Genomic DNA, 20248 nt, shown 5'->3' with positions numbered 1-20248 from the left:
TTTTTTTTTAAAGATTTATTTATTTATACAAGCACTGGGTACAGTCAGAAGCGCGGGAGGGTGAGGGAATTCACCAGAGCCAAAGCGGGGAACAGAACAGGCAGACTGATGAAATACACCGCTGAGGGGAGCAGCGGGCGCGGCAGGAGAGGTCTGTCGTTCCATGTGGGACCCTCGCCGGCAGCCAGGGATCTAACTGGCGCTGCAGAGGCTGCGGGCCTCTTTGCAGCCCAGTGTTCAACCGCTGCACCACCAGGGAGGCCCCAGAGAAACTTTTTAAAAAGGACTTACAATGTAATGGTGGGTCATGGAACCTGGATTGAAGGTTCAGGATGGGCATGAAACCCAGAGGAGCAAATAGCAGTGGCTTTCCGTGGGCTGAAGGTCTCAGGAAAATGAAACACTTATGGTCGGGGGTCGTGCAGCAGCCAGAATAATGGAAACTTCATTCCATTATAGGGCCCTGGCATTGGCGATTTGGGAGATGGGACAGTTTGGGGCCACCAGGATGGGGGTGCCACGAAAGGAATGGGTGATATTTGAGAGAAGAGATTAGCACTCGAGATGCGAGACCTCACAAGCCTGATGGCTCATTTTATAGGAGTGACCGGGTGGAATCAAAGAGGGCACACTGCTCACATAATCGCTGCGTGAATAATGCCTCCTGGCGTTGTGGTGTGTGGTTCCCCTTAGCCCTGAATTCGCCAAGGACAAAGACGAGTACTTTCGAGCAGGTGAGACATGAGGTAAAATCCCTGGCAGGCAACACCAGTAGTGCGTAATACCGGAATAGTTACCGCACGCTGGGTGTATTCCAAGCCCTTCCCAGTAACTGGGGGCCGGGCCTTTCCTTCCCACCAGGGCCATCTTACAGATAAAATCATAAGAAAGTGTTATAGGGCACCCGAAAGGACAGTACTCGTTGGTCCTCCACACCCTCGGTCAACAGCGCCGCACTCTAAGGTTCAAACGCAGCTAACTCCCGGGCGCGCTCCCGGCAGGCTCCAGTCAGGGCTGAAGGCGCCTGCGCGCGTGCCCCGGCGACGGCCGCCGGCCCCTACGTAGCGAAAGGTCACGTGCCGACGCGGGGGCGGGGCTGGCGCGGGGACGCCTGCGCGCCGCAGGCTGACGGAACCGAGCCTGCCCGGCGGTGCCGGCGCTGGGCTCCGCGGCCGCAGCCTCGTCTTCTCTCGGCTCCTCCACCTGCCGGGGCTCGGGCCTGAGCCCGGGCCCCCGGAGCATGGGTCTCCGGAGTGCTCAGGACGACGCCTCCACGTCCAGCGGCTGGACCCGAGACGCGCAGAAAGCAGGTACGGAAGCCGGCCGGGCGCGGGGGAGCGACCTGCGAGGGCGGCCGGGGCGGCCGGGGCGGCCAGAGGGGCCGGCGACGGCGGTCGGAGAAGCGGCCCCGCGCCCAGGGGGTGCCGGGGGGTCGGGGCGCGGGCTGGGGGGCCCAGGGGGGCTGCGCGGGGCGCCCCCGGGCCAGGACCAGAAGAGGAAAGGCTGACGGGCCCGGCTGACGTCTGAAGGGGAAGCGAGCCCGGAGTGGGGGGGCCGGCGGATGCCGCGGAGCCGGGGGACCGTGGTGGCCGCGCCGCGTCCCTGCCCGGAAGGAGGGCGGGGGCTCTCGCTCCCCCCGGACTCCGTGGCGTCCGAGCAGAGTTGGGTCTCCGAGAGCCGAGGCCGTCCCAGCCCGGCCCCGCTGCCGCGCCACGTCCGCGAACCCCGCCGCTGCCTCTCTGGCTGTCAGGGAGGCTTGTCAAACTTCATTCATCCGTCGCCGTCTCATTTGCCCGGTGTACTTGTACCACCGATTTCTTTTCGTTGCCATAAAGTGCACAATTCAGAGCTTCTTAGGCATTCACAGGTTGGGCGACCCTCACCGCTCGTAATTACAGAACATTTCTTTCTCACCCAAAAGAAAACCCATCCACTCCCCATTCCCCAGTCTCCACAGCTCCTGGCAACCACTGATCTACTTTCTGCCTCAGTCCTTTGTCACCTGTTTTAATGCATTTAACTGTAAATAGCCATTCTTCCTGTTTTTATATTTTTTCGCACAAAGCAATAATTTCTATAAAACAGTGATTCTTTGTGCATGTTTTTAAATATGTTTTACATACAATTAATGCATAGCTAAAATTATGATTGTTTACTCTGTGCCAAGTAAAATAATCTTTTTACCTTTTACTAAGGTAACTTTTCCACTTTTCCATCTTCTCATAGGTGGTACCCATAATAGGGTCAAGCGTACATTCACATAACCCATATATTTTAATGAAGCACCTGCTATCCACATCTTGTTTTTCTCTGGATTCATTTTCTGTTATCCCCTTTTTCCTGGGTCCCACTCCTGGGTGGAAATGGTGCTCGCGCCTCATATTAAGTAATACAGGCCCTTTGACATTGTAACCCTTTGCTGGCATTTGTATGACATCTGTCCTCGTGGCTTAATAGTCAGTGCCCCAAGAGATATAGTCTTGTGACCTGTTGCAATGCTGTGCCTAGGTTTCGGGACTTTCCCCCCTCAGTTTCCTTAATTTTGCTTCTTTGGGTGAATGGAAGGAATTTAGACATGAGAGTTTGGTGGGGAGGGTTCTCCTTTTTAAAATTTTTTTGTGTTGTTTTTAATCATATTGGAGAATTGTTGGCATAGTTAACTCAAAGCCCTCCTTTATAGAGTTTCTGATCAAATTGGTTTGCTCTCTAGAATGGCTCTCTGTTGTTGGGGTAAAACAGTTTGTCTTAATATGTGCTTGTCTTTATGTTCCAGGTAGTTAATGAATCTGCTAATTTGGATACTGTTTGTTGGCACTAATTAGGAGTTGGGACCTCAGAAAACAGAGGCTACTTTGTTTTGTTTTTGTTTTTAGTGGGAACCTTAGATCAGAATAAAGTAAGGTTTTCCTCATCTACTGTCATTCTTTGACACAGATATGAGGTTCAAGTTTAAATTGTTAATTTTTACTGTCAACAAAGGAATTTAAGGGGTGGGATAGAAGAACATCTGAGGGAATCTCTCCCTCTGTTTCTGACAGTCTTTTCCATTGTTTTGATTAAGGCTAACATTGCTTAGTTTGCATTTGACTTCTGTTTAAAGACTGTAAGTCTTTATTTTTTTTAAGATTTATTTATTTATGTATACAAGAACTGGGGTACAGGCCAGAGGTGAAGGGGTGGTGGTGAGAGGATTCACCAGAGAAAGTGGGGAGCAGAACAGGCAGATCTACTGAAATACACTGCTGAGGGGAGCAGCAGGCGAGTCAGAAGAGGTCTGCTGCGGCATATGGATTGCTCCCTGACCAGCTGGGGAAGGCTGGGGATCTAACTTGTGCTGCAGTGGCTGGTGATAGCTTGATAGCGCTGTTTTTAACCCCTGCGCCACCAGGGAGGTCCTAAAGACTATAAGTCTTAATATGCAAGCTTAAATCAAATAATCAGTATGGGATTTTGTACTCACATAAGATTCCATTAGATCATTTACCTGCTATAAGTCATTAATAGGTATTTCACTGATGTGGTACAACTTTTAAAGGGAGCTTGTGCTCTTTGGTCTTTTATTTTTTTCCCCAAGCCAGGGCTTTAGGAGGTACCTGTTGCTCTGAGGAGGCAGAATTCTTTACCTGGGTTCTGTAGCCAAAGTTGGGAGAGGTTTGAGACAATAATGGACTCAACCACTTTTATCCGTTGTTAAGAACTATTTCAGTTTCCCTTATTAAAATGATTGTTTTAATGGAGACCTTGCCAAGCACTGAGTGCCTGTATCAGTTCTTTTTCCTATGTTGAATGAATTACTTTTCAGGCATCAGAAATTTATTTATAGCAGTGTCATTTTGCAGCCAGCTGTGGGATAGTCATTTCATTCTGTCTTGGTTATGATAGCCAAGACCTTTGCTATAAAAGAACTTGGAAGGTACCAGCTCTGGAATATATAATACATCTCTCTTATGCGTGGAACAGTAAAGGAATTGAAGAAGAATGGATTCAGGGGGATTTGAATTTCATATATACAACTTTCAGTTAAAATGTGTGCTTTTATCCTGAGCCCAAATATAAGCATTCTCAAGTCCAGAAATGTGTATCCCACTCCAGAATGCATATATAAAATTTAAGATAAAATAGATAGTAAACATTAATTTTAATCTTCAGAGCATCTCAAGGGTAGTTATGCTTTTTCTGAGATGAAGAGGATATGTGTAAATTATTTGGCTATTTGATCCAACTGCTAACCCTGTAATTTATATAGCTTTAGTTTTCTGTCTTCTCTTTTTATGTCACAATAAGAGCTTATCCATTAGATGCAATAAAAAATTTGGACACATGTGGGCATGTTAGACCTCATCTTCGATTAACATTTGATCAGCCTGAATGTGCAGTCACCAAAATCCACATATGAGCAACATTCTACTCTGGAAAGCACCAGTAGCTACAAAAAGTCTACAAATCCAAGTTTGCAGTATTTAAAGCATATTTGTTAAACAAATATGAGGAAAATAATGTCATTTACTATAGGTCAAATTTTCCCAGAGAGTAATAGGTAAATAATTATTTCTTTCTGCATGTATTTATTGAGTTCCCACAGAGTGCCAACAGAAAGAAGATAGTAACTTTGAAATACAGGATTAAAAATGGAATCACAGCAATGTTAAAAGGAGTATTGTAGCTGTGATTTGGTTCAGAATTAGTTAAAATTCTGACATATTATTTGCTAAGATCTAATGGAAATCCAGCTGATTTCAAACTGTTATTTCCCCCAAAATATAAGCAACAGTTTTCTTTTCTCCTAGGTTTTGAATAACTTGGAAAGAGGGGCATGGGTCGATCCATATCTAAACAAATTGAGGAAAATTTTCTAGTCTTAGCGAACAGGTTAACAAGCTCTCTAAATATCAGCTTGCCACAAGCAGTAGTATTAACTACTTAAGCGCTTTTAATTTGTGATGTATAAAAAGTGCAAGGGCACACTAACTTTAAAAAAAAGTAAAATATCTGGTAGATTTTTTTTTTGTTGTTGGAAATTAATTCAAATCCGGCTCATATTTTGTCTTAGCCTATGCTGTATTAAGTCTTCTCTGTTTCGTATTGTGAACTCAAGGACTACGAGGAAGTCGTAGTCATCTTTTTATCCCCAGTACATCCTTAGTACTAGTAGATGCTTATTAAATAATAGACTGATAAATGAATGGAATAATGGTAGGTGGGAGGGTGCATAAATTAAATGACGCACCCACACTTATACACACCAAGAGCTTGAAGCACCTTGTGAGCAAACATTTAGTTAGTTAAGTACTATGCTGAAAGAAGGAATTAGAACTTGACTTTTCTTCATTCTAGGTAATGTAGCCATTTAATGCAGACAAAATTAATTTAATTTTGTCTCCAGACTGAGACATTTTTGAGAATGCAGAAAGCGGAGGGGTTTGCTTGGAACAAATATGCCAGGACTGTGGTTGTAAACCAAGAATCTCTCAGACAAACTGGAACAAATGGTCACCCTGCTAGGTTACCAGGGGAAATAACAGAACAGTCTAGCCAGGAGAACAGGTTTACCTGGGCTTAAAGTCACCTCTGTTATTTTCCTGTCTGTCTCAACTGCATATGACTCCAAACTTGTACCTTTCTTTATATGACAGCACAGCTGTCATATGTATGTAGGCAGGATCATGGGTGCCAGCTTTCATGTATGCTGATGAAATGTGCCGCTTGTCATGGAAATAGTTTGAAGGCTGTTGTTTCAGAATAGAACATTACTACGGGTAGCCTTTAGTGTCCCTTTTTAAGACCTAATCTACTTTCTGATGTTAGTCCCTTCTAAAGCCTAACTTACTACTTTGGTGCTAGTCCTCTGTAAAGTCTAACCTACCTTCCCGTGTTATCTTCCACTTTATATCATACTGTTTTCTATTTACTGATATGTTTTTGAATGAGTCTATTTACTGTTAAGGGAAAGGGCCTTATGTTTCTTGTCCCGAAACCTCCTCTCTTCCCTCCCACCCAGTCTCTCAAAAGCTTGCTGAACTTCCTTTAAAATTGCACTCTTCAGTCATGCTATCTCAGCAGCCTGACCCATAGCAGTCTCGAAGCGCTTGTTGTCTGCACATGCCTTTTTTGGGCAATTACTGTACACTGCTTTGTAACATCTCCTCGGTGTTGTCTTATTTAACTTTTCTTATGCTTGCCATGCCTAAAGTTAGAAATTCTGCATGAAAACCCTGGGAACCTGTTGCCCCAATATTCTAAATTGAAAAATTATGTGATAGAAATCAGTCACAGACTCTCAGCCAATTTCCTAAAAGGTAATTTGAGCACAACTAAAGGCCAGTATATAAATAGCAACTATCACATAAGGATATCAGATGCTTGAAATATTACTTCCTGATCACTAGTTATTTATTAACTGTTAATAAACCGTTGCAATCAATCAATCAATCAATAAAAGAACAGTTGCTTTGTGTTACTACCAGCCACACTAGAAGTGTAAGTTTACCCTTTGGCGTTCTGCTCTTGAAAATAGCTGTGATTCTGCCATTTTACCAGTCATGTTAGCATGAACTGAAGACCTTTTCCACATTTGGTTTTGTTTAAAAACTGTATTACTGGGCCTCCCCTGGTGGCGCAGTGGTGCCTGCAGCCTCTGCAGCACTGGTTCGTTCCCTGGCCGCCGGCGAGGGTCCCAAAAAAAAAAAAAAAAAACTGTATTACTGAATTTTGGTGACATACATTTTTCCTCTGTGAACAATAGGAAAATATTATTTTTTTTTAATAGAGGCATGTTTTTTATTTATTTATTTATTTGTTTGTTTGTTTGTTTGTTTTGTTTATACATGCACTGGGTAGAGTCAGAAGCGCGGGAGGGTGAGAGAATTCACCAGAGCCAGAGCGGGGAGCAGAGCAGGCAGAAGGACCGAAGTACACTGCTGAGGGGAGCAGCGGGCGGCAGGAGAGGTCTGCGCCATGTGGGATCCTCCTCCGGTGGCCGGGGAGCAGCCGGGGATCGAACCAGTGCCGCAGAGGCCGGGGGCAGCTTCGCATCCCAGCGCTCAACCGCTGCGCCACCAGGGAGGCCCGGAAAATATTATTAAGAGATATGAATGCTTTATAAACTTTGGTATTAACAAAATCATTCTGTTAGAAAAATATTAATAGTAACTGTTAGATATGCCTGAATTCATTGAGCATTTATTATAACTGCAATTCATTGCTCAGTGCTTATCTCTCCTTAGTGGTTTGTATTTTGTCTACTAATTAAATATCTGTAGGTTCACTTTAAAAATAGCTACCTGGGTCCTCCCTGGTGGCCTAGGGGTTAAGTCTCAGTGCTATCGCCATGAGGGCCTGAGTTCGATCCCCTGCCAGGGAGCTAACCCACATGGTGCAGCGGACCTCTCCTGTCTCACCCGCTGCTCCCCTCATCAGTGTAGTTCAGTAGATTTGCCTGTTGTGCTCCCCACTCTGTCTTGGTGAATCCTCTCACTGCCCCTGTCCCCCCACCCCCCACGCCTCTGGCCTATAATCCAGTTCTTGTATGCATAAATAAATAAAAATATATCTTAAAAAAAAAAAAAAACACAAGAAAAGCAGAATGATTTAAAAAAAAAATCTACCTGTACCGCAAATAAGAACATTGAGCCCTGAACAGGAAATGTACAGATGCTAAGTATGTGCCTCATGCCTTTTCTCCCCTTGTTTTGCAGACTTTAATGCCAAAAGAAAGAAGAAAGTAGCAGATATAAACCAGGCTCTGAACAGTGATCCCACAGATGTGGCTGCCCTTAGGCGCATGGCTATCAGTGAGGGCGGGCTCCTGACTGATGAGATCAGGCAAAAAGTATGGCCCAAGCTCCTCAATGTCAACACCAATGACCCACCTCTTATATCAGGTAAGGGGCGTGTGTACTGTGAAGAAAGCCTGTTCAGGAGATAAGGGGAAAAAAAAAAAAACATTTCCAGAATTTTTACTGTTTTCACCCATTTCTGCAAGAGTGGATAAGTATATCTGAAGCATTTTTGGATATGCTTGGACCCACTCTGAAAATAAGGCCAACTTGGCAAGTAAGGGAGTTTATTAAAACTGCATGTTGCTGTCAGAATTCACCTAGAGACAGGATGTAGGTGTCAGTGTTTTATTAAGCACCCCACCTAAGTCTGATGTGGCTGGTCTACATTTGGAAAAACATTAGGTTATAGGGAGAGATTACAACTTTTGGTCTTTTTTTTTTTTTTTTTATGATGCCAGTTTTATTTTTTTTATTTTTTATTTTTTTAAATAATAAATTTTATTTTTATATTCCCCATACAATTGCAACCCCCCCCATTCTGACCCCAATCCCTCCCCTCCCGCCCTCCACCCCCCAAAACTTTTGGTCTTTAAACAAACAAAACCATATTTTTATTCAAAATACTAAGATCCTTTTGAACTCTAAAATTCTGTGATTCTATGAAAAGGCATTACTTAACTGTTTCTGCAAGGCCCATGAAATAAAGTTCCTTGGAATACAGTACAAAATACATAAGAAAGTACTGTAGAGGAGTGGCTCCACTCGTCATTCCTTCACTCACTCAACAAACATTTATTGCTTTTTTACTACATAGGACAAAAGTCCAGGTGCTAGAATTCTTTCATTCATTTGACAGATGCTAGCTGTGCTCTTACTTTGTGGTAGGTACTGGCCATGATTAAAACAGCCCCTGCCAATAAAGCATTCAGTGTTGCAGTGCAACCATGTAGGTGGTAAGTTGCCACTTACTATCTTTGGCACCAACTCCCTCAGAGCAGTTAGCTTTTTATTGGAAGGACTAGGCAGTGCCATCTTCACACTCTAAATGGTGTTCCTCTGTCAGATTCCAAATTTCCCACATTTTAATAAGATGAAGTCTGTGTTGGGGCAAGTATTACACAGGTTCTTCTGCTATTTTTTGATTTCTGTTGCAAGGAAGTTTACTTGTTATGTAACACTAGCTTTAGGCTGAGAGAAATGTACACTTGTTGCACATGTAACAGCTAGAGTCTTCTTTCTTTCATACTGTTGGGGCTTATCAGCTGAGCACAAATACTATCTTATTTGCAGGGCCTTAGTTATAGAATTTCAGGGTCAACAGAGGTTAGGTTCTTCTTTATGTGAGTTTATCTTAATATTCCTCTCTGAACAGTGGCGTATTTCCTTAACTTTATAGATGATAGAGTTCTTGCAGGGGTCTCTGGTTTCCATATTTATGATCCTTACAGTAACCTGGGAAATACATAGGGAATTTTATAGATGTGGGCCTTGAAATTCCGAGCATTTCCCCAGCAGCACACAGCGGCTGCCTACACTTGGCCTCTGTCTTCCTGACTTCTCCGCTGCTTTTTCCACCTCACTCTCTTACCTCCCAGACAGTCTGTGTTCCTCCTTTACAGTCATCATGACTTGCAGGAAATAGCATGTTTAAAACTAGAGATCCGGGCCTCCCCGGTGGCGCAGCGGTTGAGCACTGGGTTGCGAAGCTGCCCACAGCCTCTTCAGCGCTGGTTCAATCCCCGGCTGCTCCCCAGCCACTGGAGGAGGGTCCCACATGGCGCACAGACCTCTCCTGCCACCCACTGCTCCCCTCAGCAGTGTACTTTGGTCCTTCTGCCTGCTCTGCTCCCCACTCTCTGGCTCTGGTGAATTCTCTCACCCTCCCACACTTCTGACTGTACCCAGTGCTTGTATAAATAAATAAAAATAAATCTTAAAAAATAAAAATTAAAAAAAAAAAATAAAACTAGAGATTCCTCTCCAGATGTTGTAACGTGAATCATACCTTCTTCCAGAAAAAGCCGAAGCATGTGCTCCAGGCTTGGGTGTCATACCAGAGTGTTTTGCTCCTGGTCTGGCTTCCAGACATTCTTGCAGTAACATGTTGCCTTTTCTCCGATAGGAAAGAATCTACGACAGATGAGCAAGGACTACCAACAAGTGCTACTGGACGTCAGGCGGTCTTTACGGCGGTTCCCTCCTGGTGAGAAGCTCTCCTGGTCTTGTCATAGGAGGGTTTCTGTCCCAGCTGCACTTACTTTCTTGCGTTGGTGCTTGCTAGTCCCAGGGAGTTTCCATCCCAGCAACCTACCGGACCCTGCCTCCTCAGGGTCCCTTGGGCACCCCGTCTGCTGAGCTAGCCTTACATTGACTCCACCACATTCAGGTCTTCACTGGGAAATCCTGAGCCAGAGATTTCTCTTGACCTAGAGATGGTGAATGAGAGAAAAGGTTTTTCTCCCCCCTTCAGAACTATAGAAGTGACTTCACAGAAATTGCTAGAGTCATCAGTCTGGCTTTAGAGAGTAGGTTGGTTTAGAAGTGGGTCCTAACTAGAACTATTAATATCTTCATTTGACTAGATTTACAAATAGTGGTATCTTACACATACATACTTTGGACTGGAAGAGAAGCCATTCTCTGCATGTTTAGAGTCTATTCCCAAAATTACCTTTCTGCTTCCCCTAAGAATGAGATTGACTGTTGTCTCCATTTTCTCTTCCTTTGACAACTCCACCATTAGGTGCATGAAGAGAGGAAAATTGCTAAAAGGAACAAGAGCCTCAAACCCGTTGCTTCACTCTTCTGAAACTATGCTCTGGCTTGCACTCTGTCTATTAAAGGGCCTTCTTTCCTGATTGCACCCTTGCTCCCTGGAGAGGCTTCTGTGATTCCTGAGGAGCCATTGGCCTGCTGGCTTTTGGTTTTGATAAAAATATAAGCCCATGGTCAGTCCCCTTGCCCTATCCTGCTGGAATGGACATCACAGGACAGTTGCCTCCAAATTTGTTCCTTAGATGGCCTGCTTCCTCTCTGAGTCCTTTCTTCCTCTTCCATTTTTGTGACATCAGTCTGTTATATTCTCTCTGTAGGCTGAACTTTCCATATAGTTTCATATTCTTTTTCATTAAAGTTCCTCTGAGCTTCGCTGACCACTTTATACTAAAGATTCAAACGGGATATAATTTTTTTGTCTCTTATTACTTTACTTTAGCTACATAGTTCTTATTTTATCCCATTTTCTTTTTTATCTTATCTTTTAGAGTATGGCACTTTTCTTTTTTTAAGTATACCTTTTTGAGAACTGGTGGGAGCTTTGCTCTCACCGTAAGCCCTTTGTTCAGTTTAGTCTGAGCCTTTACATTAACTGTTTTCTCTCACAATATTTGTTTTTAACTGGAAAAGTTAACAGTATAGCAAGGCTATGCTTTGTGCCATTCTAAAGCTGTTCACAAGGCCAATGTTTGGCCTTTTTATAAATTCAGATGAGCTGAGGAGCCACCCTGACCACAGCCAGAGCTAGCTGCATATGCTGAACGAGCTCTGGGGACAGGGTGGCCTGTTTCCAGCTGAATCTTTGGATCGAGAAGATAAGTTTTTCCTGTGATATTTAGTTTGCTTTAGAAAGGAACATACAACTGTTAAATTTTGTATTTGTATAGTTTTATACCTATGGAAAAGTTACAGAATAGGACAAAGAATTCCCCAGATACCTTTTACTTCAGATTTCTGTATATGTTTTTTTTCAAAGATTTATTTATTTATGCATACAAGAGCTGGGGTACAGGCCAGAGATGCGGGGAGGTGAGAGGAGTCACCAGAGACAGCGTGGGGAACAGAACAGGCAGACTGACTGAAATACACTGCTGAGAGGAGCAGCGGGCGAGTCAGGAGAGGTCTGCTTCACTATGTAGGTTGCTCCCTGGCTAGCCAGGGATCGAACTTGTGCTGCAGAGGCTGTGGATTTGCTTCACAGTGTGGTGCTTAACCCCTTGCACCACCAGGAAAGCCCCAAATTTCTTTATATGTTAACATTTTGTTATATTTACTTTATTATTACTTTTCTTTCCTCCATACACACATGTAATTTTTTTCAGAACTGTTTAAGAATAAATGACAGACATGGCACCCATTTGTCCCTAAATATTTCAAAGCGTATTTCCTAAGAACAAGGGTCTTACATAATTGCAAGTACACTTACAAATAGTACCAGCATTGAAAAAGACTTATCTACAGCTTTTATTCAGATTTATCCTTGTAATGCACTTTAAAGGAAAGGAAATACAAATTTATATATTTCCCATTCAGTCATATATCTTTAGCTTCCTTTAACCTGGAATAGTTCCTTTGTACATTATTATTAGCCATTTATTTTACAAAATTCTGTCAATTTGGTTCTGTCAGGTATTTTCTTATTAGATCCAGATTTATGCACTCTTGATTGGAATTCCACAGACCTGATGTTCAGTTCTTTTAAGTGAGCACATCTAGAGGCATATTTTGTCAAATGGTCACACTGCTAGCAATGTGAAAGATAGTGACCTGTCTACAGGTTCCCTCACTGTAAGATTGCTAATCTGTGGTTCTTTCCTATATGCCAGGTGGTATCAGTGCTGCGCGATCTTGATACGTGTTTCCAAAATTGTTTGCAACTAATATTCTTTTATTCAAAATCCATTGCCAACTGTCTTCCAAACCTCTGTATTACTAGGCTGCTTGCCATGTTCAAGTGCACCCATCCCCCTCCCACCCTCTCCCTTCCCCAGGCATGCCAGATGAAGAGAGAGAAGGACTCCAGGAAGAACTGATTGATATCATCCTCCTCATCTTGGAGCGCAACCCTCAGCTGCACTACTACCAGGGTTACCATGACATCGTGGTGACATTTCTACTGGTAGTAGGCGAGAGACTGGCAACATCCCTGGTAGAAAAATTATCTACCCACCATCTAAGGTACCAGTACAGAGGAGCAAAAGAGCATGAGGTCACTCCTCAGGACCCCCCTGGGTTAACTGCTCCGCCCATTTTCTAGTCAATTGTTTCAATTTGAGCCTCATTCCACTCCCCCACCCCTGGTCTAAATGTTAGGTCTGACTTTGCTTATTGAGCTGTCTCCCTCTAGGGATTTCATGGACCCAACAATGGACAACACCAGGCATATATTAAACTATATGATGCCCATCATTGACCAGGTGAATCCAGAACTCCATGACTTCATGCAGAGGTACATATATGTCATATTTGTGTGTGTGCACACACACCCCTTCAGCTTTCTTCTCACCTTTATTTCCTCATAAATTTAGCTCGATTTCTTCATCATCTTATGGTGTTAGTGTTAAGTTCTTCAGGGATGTCTTCTCCTGTTACCAGCAATCTGGATAATTCAGTTCTGTACACAGTTTTAGAGCACTTTGTAGGTATTGTGCTCTTTTGGGGGATACAAGAAATGTCACAGCTCATGCCTAAGTAGACTTTAAGGTTATCGCCACAAGAGAAGTAAAAAGAGGCCTCCCGTGGTGGTGCAGCGGTTGAGCACTGGGTTGCGAAGCTGCTATAGCCTCTGCAGCGCCAGTTCGATCCCCAGCCACCGGCGAGGGTCCCACATGGCACGCAGACCTGTTCTGCTCCCCGCTCTGGCTCTGGAGAATCCTCTCACCCTCCTGCACTTCTGACTGTACCTAGTGCTTGTATGAATAAATAAATAAATCTTAAAAAAAAAAATTTTAATTTTTAAAAAATTTAAAAAAAGAGAAGTAAAAAGTCCTTTAGAATCCAGAGGCAAGGGGCCTCCCCGGTGGCGCAGCGGTTGAGCGCTGGGTTGCGAAGCTGCCCACAGCCTCTGCTGCGCCGGTTCAATCCCCGGCTGCTCCCCAGCCACCGGAGGAGGGACCCACATGGCCACAGACCTCTCCTGCCCGCCCTGCTCCCCTCAGCAGTGTATTTCGTCAGTCTGCCTGCTCTGCTCCCCGCTCTGGCTCTGGTGAATTCTCTCACCCTCCCACGCTTCTGACTCTACCCAGTGCTTGTATAAATAAATAAATAAATCTTTTTTTTAAAAAAATAGACTACTTGTCAGAGTTATTTAAAAAAAAAAAAAATCCAGAGGCAAGGAAGACAGAGCCATTTATGGAAGGAGGAGCAATATTTCTTTTCCCTCCTCTCTTTAGTTGACCAATGCCTCACTTTTTTTTTTTTTTTTTAAAGATTTATTTATTTATTTATACAAGCACCGGGTACAGTCAGAAGCACAGGAGGGTAAGAGAATTCACCAGAGCCAGAGTGGGGAGTAGAGCAGGCAGAAGGACCGAAGTACACTGCTGAGGGGAGCAGCGGGCGGCAGGAGAGGTCTGCGCGCCATGCGGGACCCTCCTCCAGTGGCCGGGGAGCAGCCAAGGATTGAACTGGTGTTGCAGAGGCTGCGGGCAGCTTCGCAACCGCTGCGCCACCAGGGAGGCCCACCAATGCCTCACTTTTAAAGAGAAAAAAAAATAATGGCAGTGTCTTAATGTATTTTAGTTGTGTCATGTTAACTGAAAAATTAATGCGGTTGTGTTTTCCAGCCTGAGAATATATGCCTGTGCTCCTGAAAAGCATAATGACTTTCTTAGGTAGAAAATCCTGGTGTAGTTCTCTGGAAAGTTACTTTTTATTCTTGTAATTGACAATTGTTGGCCATAAGGCAGCACTCAGTGAGATAAGGAAGCCAGGATCCTATTGAGATATTAGTGTCACGTGGTGGGTACAACTTAAGTGTTTTGTATTTGTGAAGAGAAAATGCTGAATTTGTGAAGAGAAGGTGGCTGAATTTTCTAGAGAACGTATTTCCCAAATGTTTCCTTATCACAGCATTGAGGACAAAAGCAGCCTCAGGAAGGGATCTCAGCAGGGAACCTAACATCTGGATTTCCTTGCTTCCAGTGCTGAAGTGGGGACCATCTTTGCCCTCAGCTGGCTCATCACCTGGTTTGGGCACGTCCTGTCTGACTTCAGGCATGTAGTGCGGTTATACGACTTCTTCCTGGCCTGCCACCCGCTGATGCCCATTTACTTTGCAGCTGTGGTAGGTACAGGCCATGAGCCAGCAGCTAGCTTCACCATCACCTAGTCCAGCCTGATTGTTTTTCCATAAAGGGAGGCCTCCTTCTGATTGTGGAAAGATGTGAAAAGCAGCATTTCCCAGACTGGTGTCCCTGGACATGGTTCTCTGCTATATTAATGGGAGTGTCTGGAAAAAACTGCTGTAAAATAAGTTTGGGAAATGCCAGTTAAACAGAGTTAAATAGATTTGTTTATTTCATGGTTCTGAACCTTTCAAATACTCCTTAAAGAGAACACAACCTTTCTTTGTACTATTTGGAACCATTTATTCTGTGCGGAAGCTCCCGGAGTCTTCCATAATCCTACTCCTTTTCATCCTTCTAGAAGAATTGCCTTCATTTAATTGGTCAGCCTTTCACTTTGCCTGTAGCAGCCCAGTAAGAAAAACACTCAGATATGCTCTAGCAAACAGCGGGGAAAGGACAAACTCTTAAATAATTGGTGCTATACATTATTATTCCTATATGGATATAAGAGTTGGCTGAATATTTGGAGTGAGCTCTGTCTGTTACCAATTTGAATTCATCAGTAAGAAGGCCTGGTGTGTTCTGGTCTCTGATATAAGACTCTGCTCCCACAGATCGTGTTGTATCGAGAGCAGGAAGTCCTGGATTGTGACTGTGACATGGCCTCGGTCCACCACCTGTTATCCCAGATTCCTCAGGACCTGCCCTATGAGACGCTGATCAGTAGAGCAGGAGACCTCTTTGTTCAGTTTCCCCCATCTGAACTTGCCCGGGAGGCAGCTGCCCAACAGGAAGCCAAGAAGTAAGTGAGGCGAAGGCCCTGGTTGAGTGAGAGGTATCTGTAAGTGAGCAGCAGTGATGGCAGATTGTGTCAGCTGGGGGACAGGGCTAAGGGGAAGGAATCCCCACTTTAGACTTTAGGGGTCTGTATCAAGCAGTGCTTACTGAGTAATGAATGACTCTGCCCTTAGCCTCTTTAATCTAGTTCCTTCTTTCATAGCATTTCCTTCTTTCTGTCTCTTCTCCCTCTGCAGAACAGCTGCTTCTACCTTCAAAGACTTTGAGCTGGCATCAGCCCAGCAGAGGCCTGACATGGTGCTGCGGCAGCGGTTTCAGGGACTTCTGCGACCTGAGGATCGAACAAAAGATGTCCTGACTAAACCAAGGACCAACCGTTTCGTGAAGCTGGCAGTGATGGGGCTGACGGTGGCGCTGGGAGCAGCTGCTCTGGCTGTGGTGAAAAGTGCTCTGGAGTGGGCCCCGAAGTTCCAACTACAGCTGTTTCCCTAAATGCCAGAAAAGACACTTCCTCTTACATTGCATTAAGGTCTCACCCTTCCATGCAAGGATTGGGAGGGGGTAGAATTTCCTTTATTAAAAGGGTTTCTGTCAAGGGTTTTCTATTCCTACCACCCTTCCCTGTCGGGCTATGGTTTGCCTTTGCTTCAGAGGCCAATAGCAGAGCCTGCCTGACAGTAGGCACTTGGGGGTGTGTGGGCATATAACTTCTTCCTCCCTGACAGTGGGCTCTCCCCTATCTCCTCTTGTGTTGGAGGAATAGCTTCCAGAAGCCTTTGGTACCCATTGGGCCGGGTAACTGGGGAACTTCTTAACTGCCCAGCAGTTAGTAAGCTGGACCGTGAGTGCCCTCCTCTCAGCTCCTCGCGTTCTGTCTGCTTCAGCTGGACAGAGAAGGGAAGAGCCGCTGCTAAAGAAGTCAGACCTTGAAAAGAAAGCAAGAGGGCCAAGGATGTTAGCCTGGGAACAAGATTAGCCTCACTTTAGAGCAGCTGTATTCCTGGTCAGAAATCAAAGCAACAGATGTAAACTAGGTTACTAGGTAAATCCTACGTATGTTCAGCCTAGAAGTCACTGGGCGTTTCCAGTGAAGCAGGAAGGAGTATTAGTTTTTAGGGCCCAGACATAGACTAGTTTTGCCTGCTTATTTATTTTTGTTCCCTATTCTTTTCTGCAAACCATACAGTGTTGCTTATAAAAGACATTTTTATTGCTAGTTTTTAGAATAACATATACCCAACATATAAATAGTAAATAATAGTTCCTTCTTGAAAAAATGATAGTTCTCACAGAAGGATGAGCTTCTAAGATTCCAAAGTTTTCTTTCTATTGAATTATTTCACGTCTCACAGGACCCAGAGTTGCTATCCGTAAACTCCACTCCCCAGGCACCCCTTGTCGTCCAGCTTTCCTTCCTCACTGTTTTCTTCACATCATCCCTCTACTCCTATGCAGGTACCCATTCACTCTTTCTCAGCTTTGTTTTTCTTGGGCTTGATTGATTTCTTTATGGCTAGTCTCTCCTTCCTAGTTGGAAATGTCATGGGAACTTGTCCGAATGGGACAGACTGCCGCCTGCAGAGCATGGTAGACGCCTGGAACAGCCAGCCCCGCTGTCCCACGCTTCCCGGGGACGCTGCAGGCTTCGGGGAACAAGACAGATCATTCAGTCCTTCTGGGACTTTTCTTGTAAGCAAAGCCAGGTTTGCTTTAGATTAAATCTGGCTTGAAAAAAGTGCCTTTTGCTGCTTTAAAGAATTGGGGCGTATAGTATGAAGCAGCCATGTACTTTTATTTTCCTGGTCTCTCTCGGGCACTGTTCTCTCTTGGTAGATAAGTTTTCTTAAGGTGAACATGCCAGAAGCACTCCACCCATCATACCCAAACCTCCACAGCCTTTCCACGTGCCCACCATATGCAGAGTGTAGTTAGCGTGCCAGGCAGCTGGTTAGCCCGGAGCAGTTAGAGGTATCTATGCCAAGTTACATTAAGCACTTTAAAACCAAAAATAGCTCCAAATAATGGGTCATTCTCCACAGCAGGAGTGCCACCTGGGGTGGTTATGATGTGGATGGATTCATCTAGAAAATGGTAGATTCATTAAGACAAAGGAAATTCTCCCAGGATTCACAGGTGATGTTATGACAGGTATTCCCATTCTTCTCCCACAGCACGGGCGTCCTCTTGTCATCTGTACACATGGACAATCGCTCTGGCCCCGCCTGCCACGGGCGCTCGGCCTGTCTGTAAACACTGAAGGAACTGATGGGAAAGAGGAAAGGAGGTGTGTGTGATAGGGCCCCAGAGCCACAGCTGTTTAGATCCCATGAAGGAAGTAGCATTTGCTTCTGTTGTGGCCTAAGGAGAAAGTTCATTTTGTTTTACAGCTTTGCTGACATCAGAATTCTCCTCTGCCAGTGAGAAAAGAAGCATTCTCTTTTACCTTCAGGTGGTTTACTATTCTGTAAAGAATATGTGTAAATATTTTGTACAGAGCCCTGTATGAAATAAACAGCCATATGTGGTTACTAATCTCTTCTGTCCTTGTCCTCCCCTTGCTGGGTGTGAACTCTGCTCTTTAGACATCTGGCCTAGCTGCTTCCCCGCCTGTCCACCCCGACCCAGGACTGCTGTGGTCTGGGCTCTTGGTTGGCCTTAATCTGCCTGGAGAGCTTGGGCAAGTCTTGCAGTCCTGTTTCTACTTCATCTGCGCAATTTATGACCTGTGCACTCCTGCTGCTGCCTGAGCGCGCTGGCCATGGGCACACGAGGTGGTGTGTATAGTAGTCTGAGTGACCTTGACTTTTTCACACGCCGTTCTGGAAATGCCTTCCGCTGTGAAGGCTGAAAGGAAGAGTACACCACGGGCTTTGCCAGATGCAGCCAAGAGGTGGTCTCTGTCCTGTTGCTGTCCTACATCCCGTCTGTTTTCTGCTGGTGGTTCCTGCTGCCTTTCCCCCCATCCTCACAGAGGCCCTTTCACTCACTAAGAGTCTTTTCTCCAGATTTACTTATGGTTGGAGTTTGCCCAGCCGTCTGTGAGCAGACAAGATCATGGGCTCGCCTCCAACTCCCTGCTTTTTAAGCGAGTGGCTTTTGTGCCAGGCCCAAACTCTAGAGGAAATCACGTGTTAGCTCTGGCATGGCTGGGGGACCCATCCTCCACTTCTGCCCTTGCCACCAGCAGCTGCTCTTCAAGCAGGGGCCTTCCGTCACCTTCCCCTGCTCTCCCTGCATTGGTGACAAGGTTGTGGCACAAAATATATTTGCAACCACCTGCTTCTTCCTTGGGTAGGTGGTTTTGAATTCCAGGCCCCTTAGCACAAGCTGTGGGGTAAGACCAGCTCTTGTGCACCTGGCAATCGAAGCTGCTTGCAGACAGTGCAAGTGGCAGTGGGGGATGGGCAATTTACTGCCCACCACCGGAGGCCCCACTGGGACTCTGGCTGCAGGCAGAGGCCAACAGTGATGGTGGGTGACTGGTTCCTTTACCATGCTGCCCCAGGGCATGCAGCCCCAGTGGGGCTGCAGAGCTAAGGCTGCCCTCTGGCCAGCACAAGCTGTGGCATAGAAAGCAACTGCTAGCCCCACCCCCTGGTTCAGGGCTGCAGGGAGGAGGTTGGGGCCCTACTGGGACAGCTCCACCCCTGTGGCTGCACCCAGCTGCGGGCAGTAGAGAGACCAGTGGGACCAAGCACGTGCAAGCTGTGAGCTGATTGATGGGGGCCAATCAGACCTGTGGGTGGGGCACCCTGAAAGAGGTTATAAGGCAGGTGAGGAGCCAGCTTAGCACTCACTCTGCTCCTGAGAAAGACTTCCTGGCCTCCGAAGAAGCATCCAGCAGTCGACAAGCAGCAGGCCCTCGTTGAAGGGACGGCGCCATCCTGAACGGGTGGCGTTTCTGGACACTGCATACTATCCGGGTGAGACAGCTGGCCACGTGTGGCCTTAGAAACTGCTTCCCATTTGTTAACTAAAGCCCGTTGTTGGGCCTCCCCGGTGGCGCAGTGGTTGAGCGCTGGGTTGCGAAGCTGCCTGCGGCCTCTGCAGCGCCGGTTCGATCCCCGGCTGCTCCCCGGCCACCGGAGGAGGGTCCCGCATGGCGCGCAGACCTCTCCTGCCGCCCGCTGCTCCCCTCAGCGGTGTACTTCGGTCCTTCTGCCTGCTCTGCTCCCCGCTCTGGCTCTGGTGAATTCTCTCGCCCTCCCGCGCTTCTGACTGTACCCAGTGCTTGTATAAATAAATAAAAAAAAAAAAAAAGCCCATTGTTGTTCCCTGAGCCTGAGTGGTCTTGCAATTGCACACGTGGGTGAAAACCCACAGTGACTTGTCCTCTACTGGCCGCTGTCCTGAGGTTATAGCTGTAGCCCGGCTCAGCATTCAAGGCCGCTGCGGCTTGGTTTCACGTTTTCCCCGGAGAGTCGGTACTGGGTTCTCAATCCTGGGGTCTAGACATGGGGTGACCCTTTGGGAGGGGGTGGCCTCTCTCCTTGGCCCTTCAGTACACAGCACGTGTGAGCCTGTCCATCTAAGACCCTTCCCTGCTGGCATGTTAAGCAGAGCACAGTAAGCACGCTAGAACCCAGGGCAGTCCTGTATCCCCGCTTG

General features: G+C 45.9%; 1 protein-coding gene across 2 annotated transcripts; it reads left to right on the top strand.

The window, feature by feature from the left end:
• The first annotated feature begins 1136 nt into the window (after window positions 1–1136).
• On the top strand, window positions 1137–19637 carry TBC1D20 (TBC1 domain family member 20). Of its 2 annotated transcripts, XM_054697268.1 has the most exons (9): window positions 1137–1310; window positions 7695–7880; window positions 9901–9981; window positions 12545–12731; window positions 12901–13002; window positions 14697–14838; window positions 15457–15644; window positions 15877–16169; window positions 17812–19637. In XM_054697268.1, exons 1-8 carry the CDS (start codon window positions 1241–1243, stop codon window positions 16130–16132), a joined length of 1212 nt encoding a protein of 403 aa, XP_054553243.1. In that variant the 5' UTR covers window positions 1137–1240; the 3' UTR covers window positions 16133–16169; window positions 17812–19637. The 2 variants fall into 2 exon arrangements, with proteins under 2 accessions (XP_054553243.1, XP_037353424.1); XM_037497527.2 differs by having other exon boundaries at window positions 15877–19634.
• Window positions 19638–20248: the final 611 nt, after the last annotated feature.

This window comes from Talpa occidentalis, unplaced genomic scaffold (genome assembly GCF_014898055.3).
Source record: "Talpa occidentalis isolate TD23 unplaced genomic scaffold, MPIMG_talOcc4v2.1 talOcc4.10, whole genome shotgun sequence".
Taxonomy (NCBI): domain Eukaryota; kingdom Metazoa; phylum Chordata; class Mammalia; order Eulipotyphla; family Talpidae; genus Talpa; species Talpa occidentalis.
The sequence above is the reverse complement of the archived record's forward strand: the minus strand, read 5'-3'. Positions and strand labels throughout refer to the sequence as shown.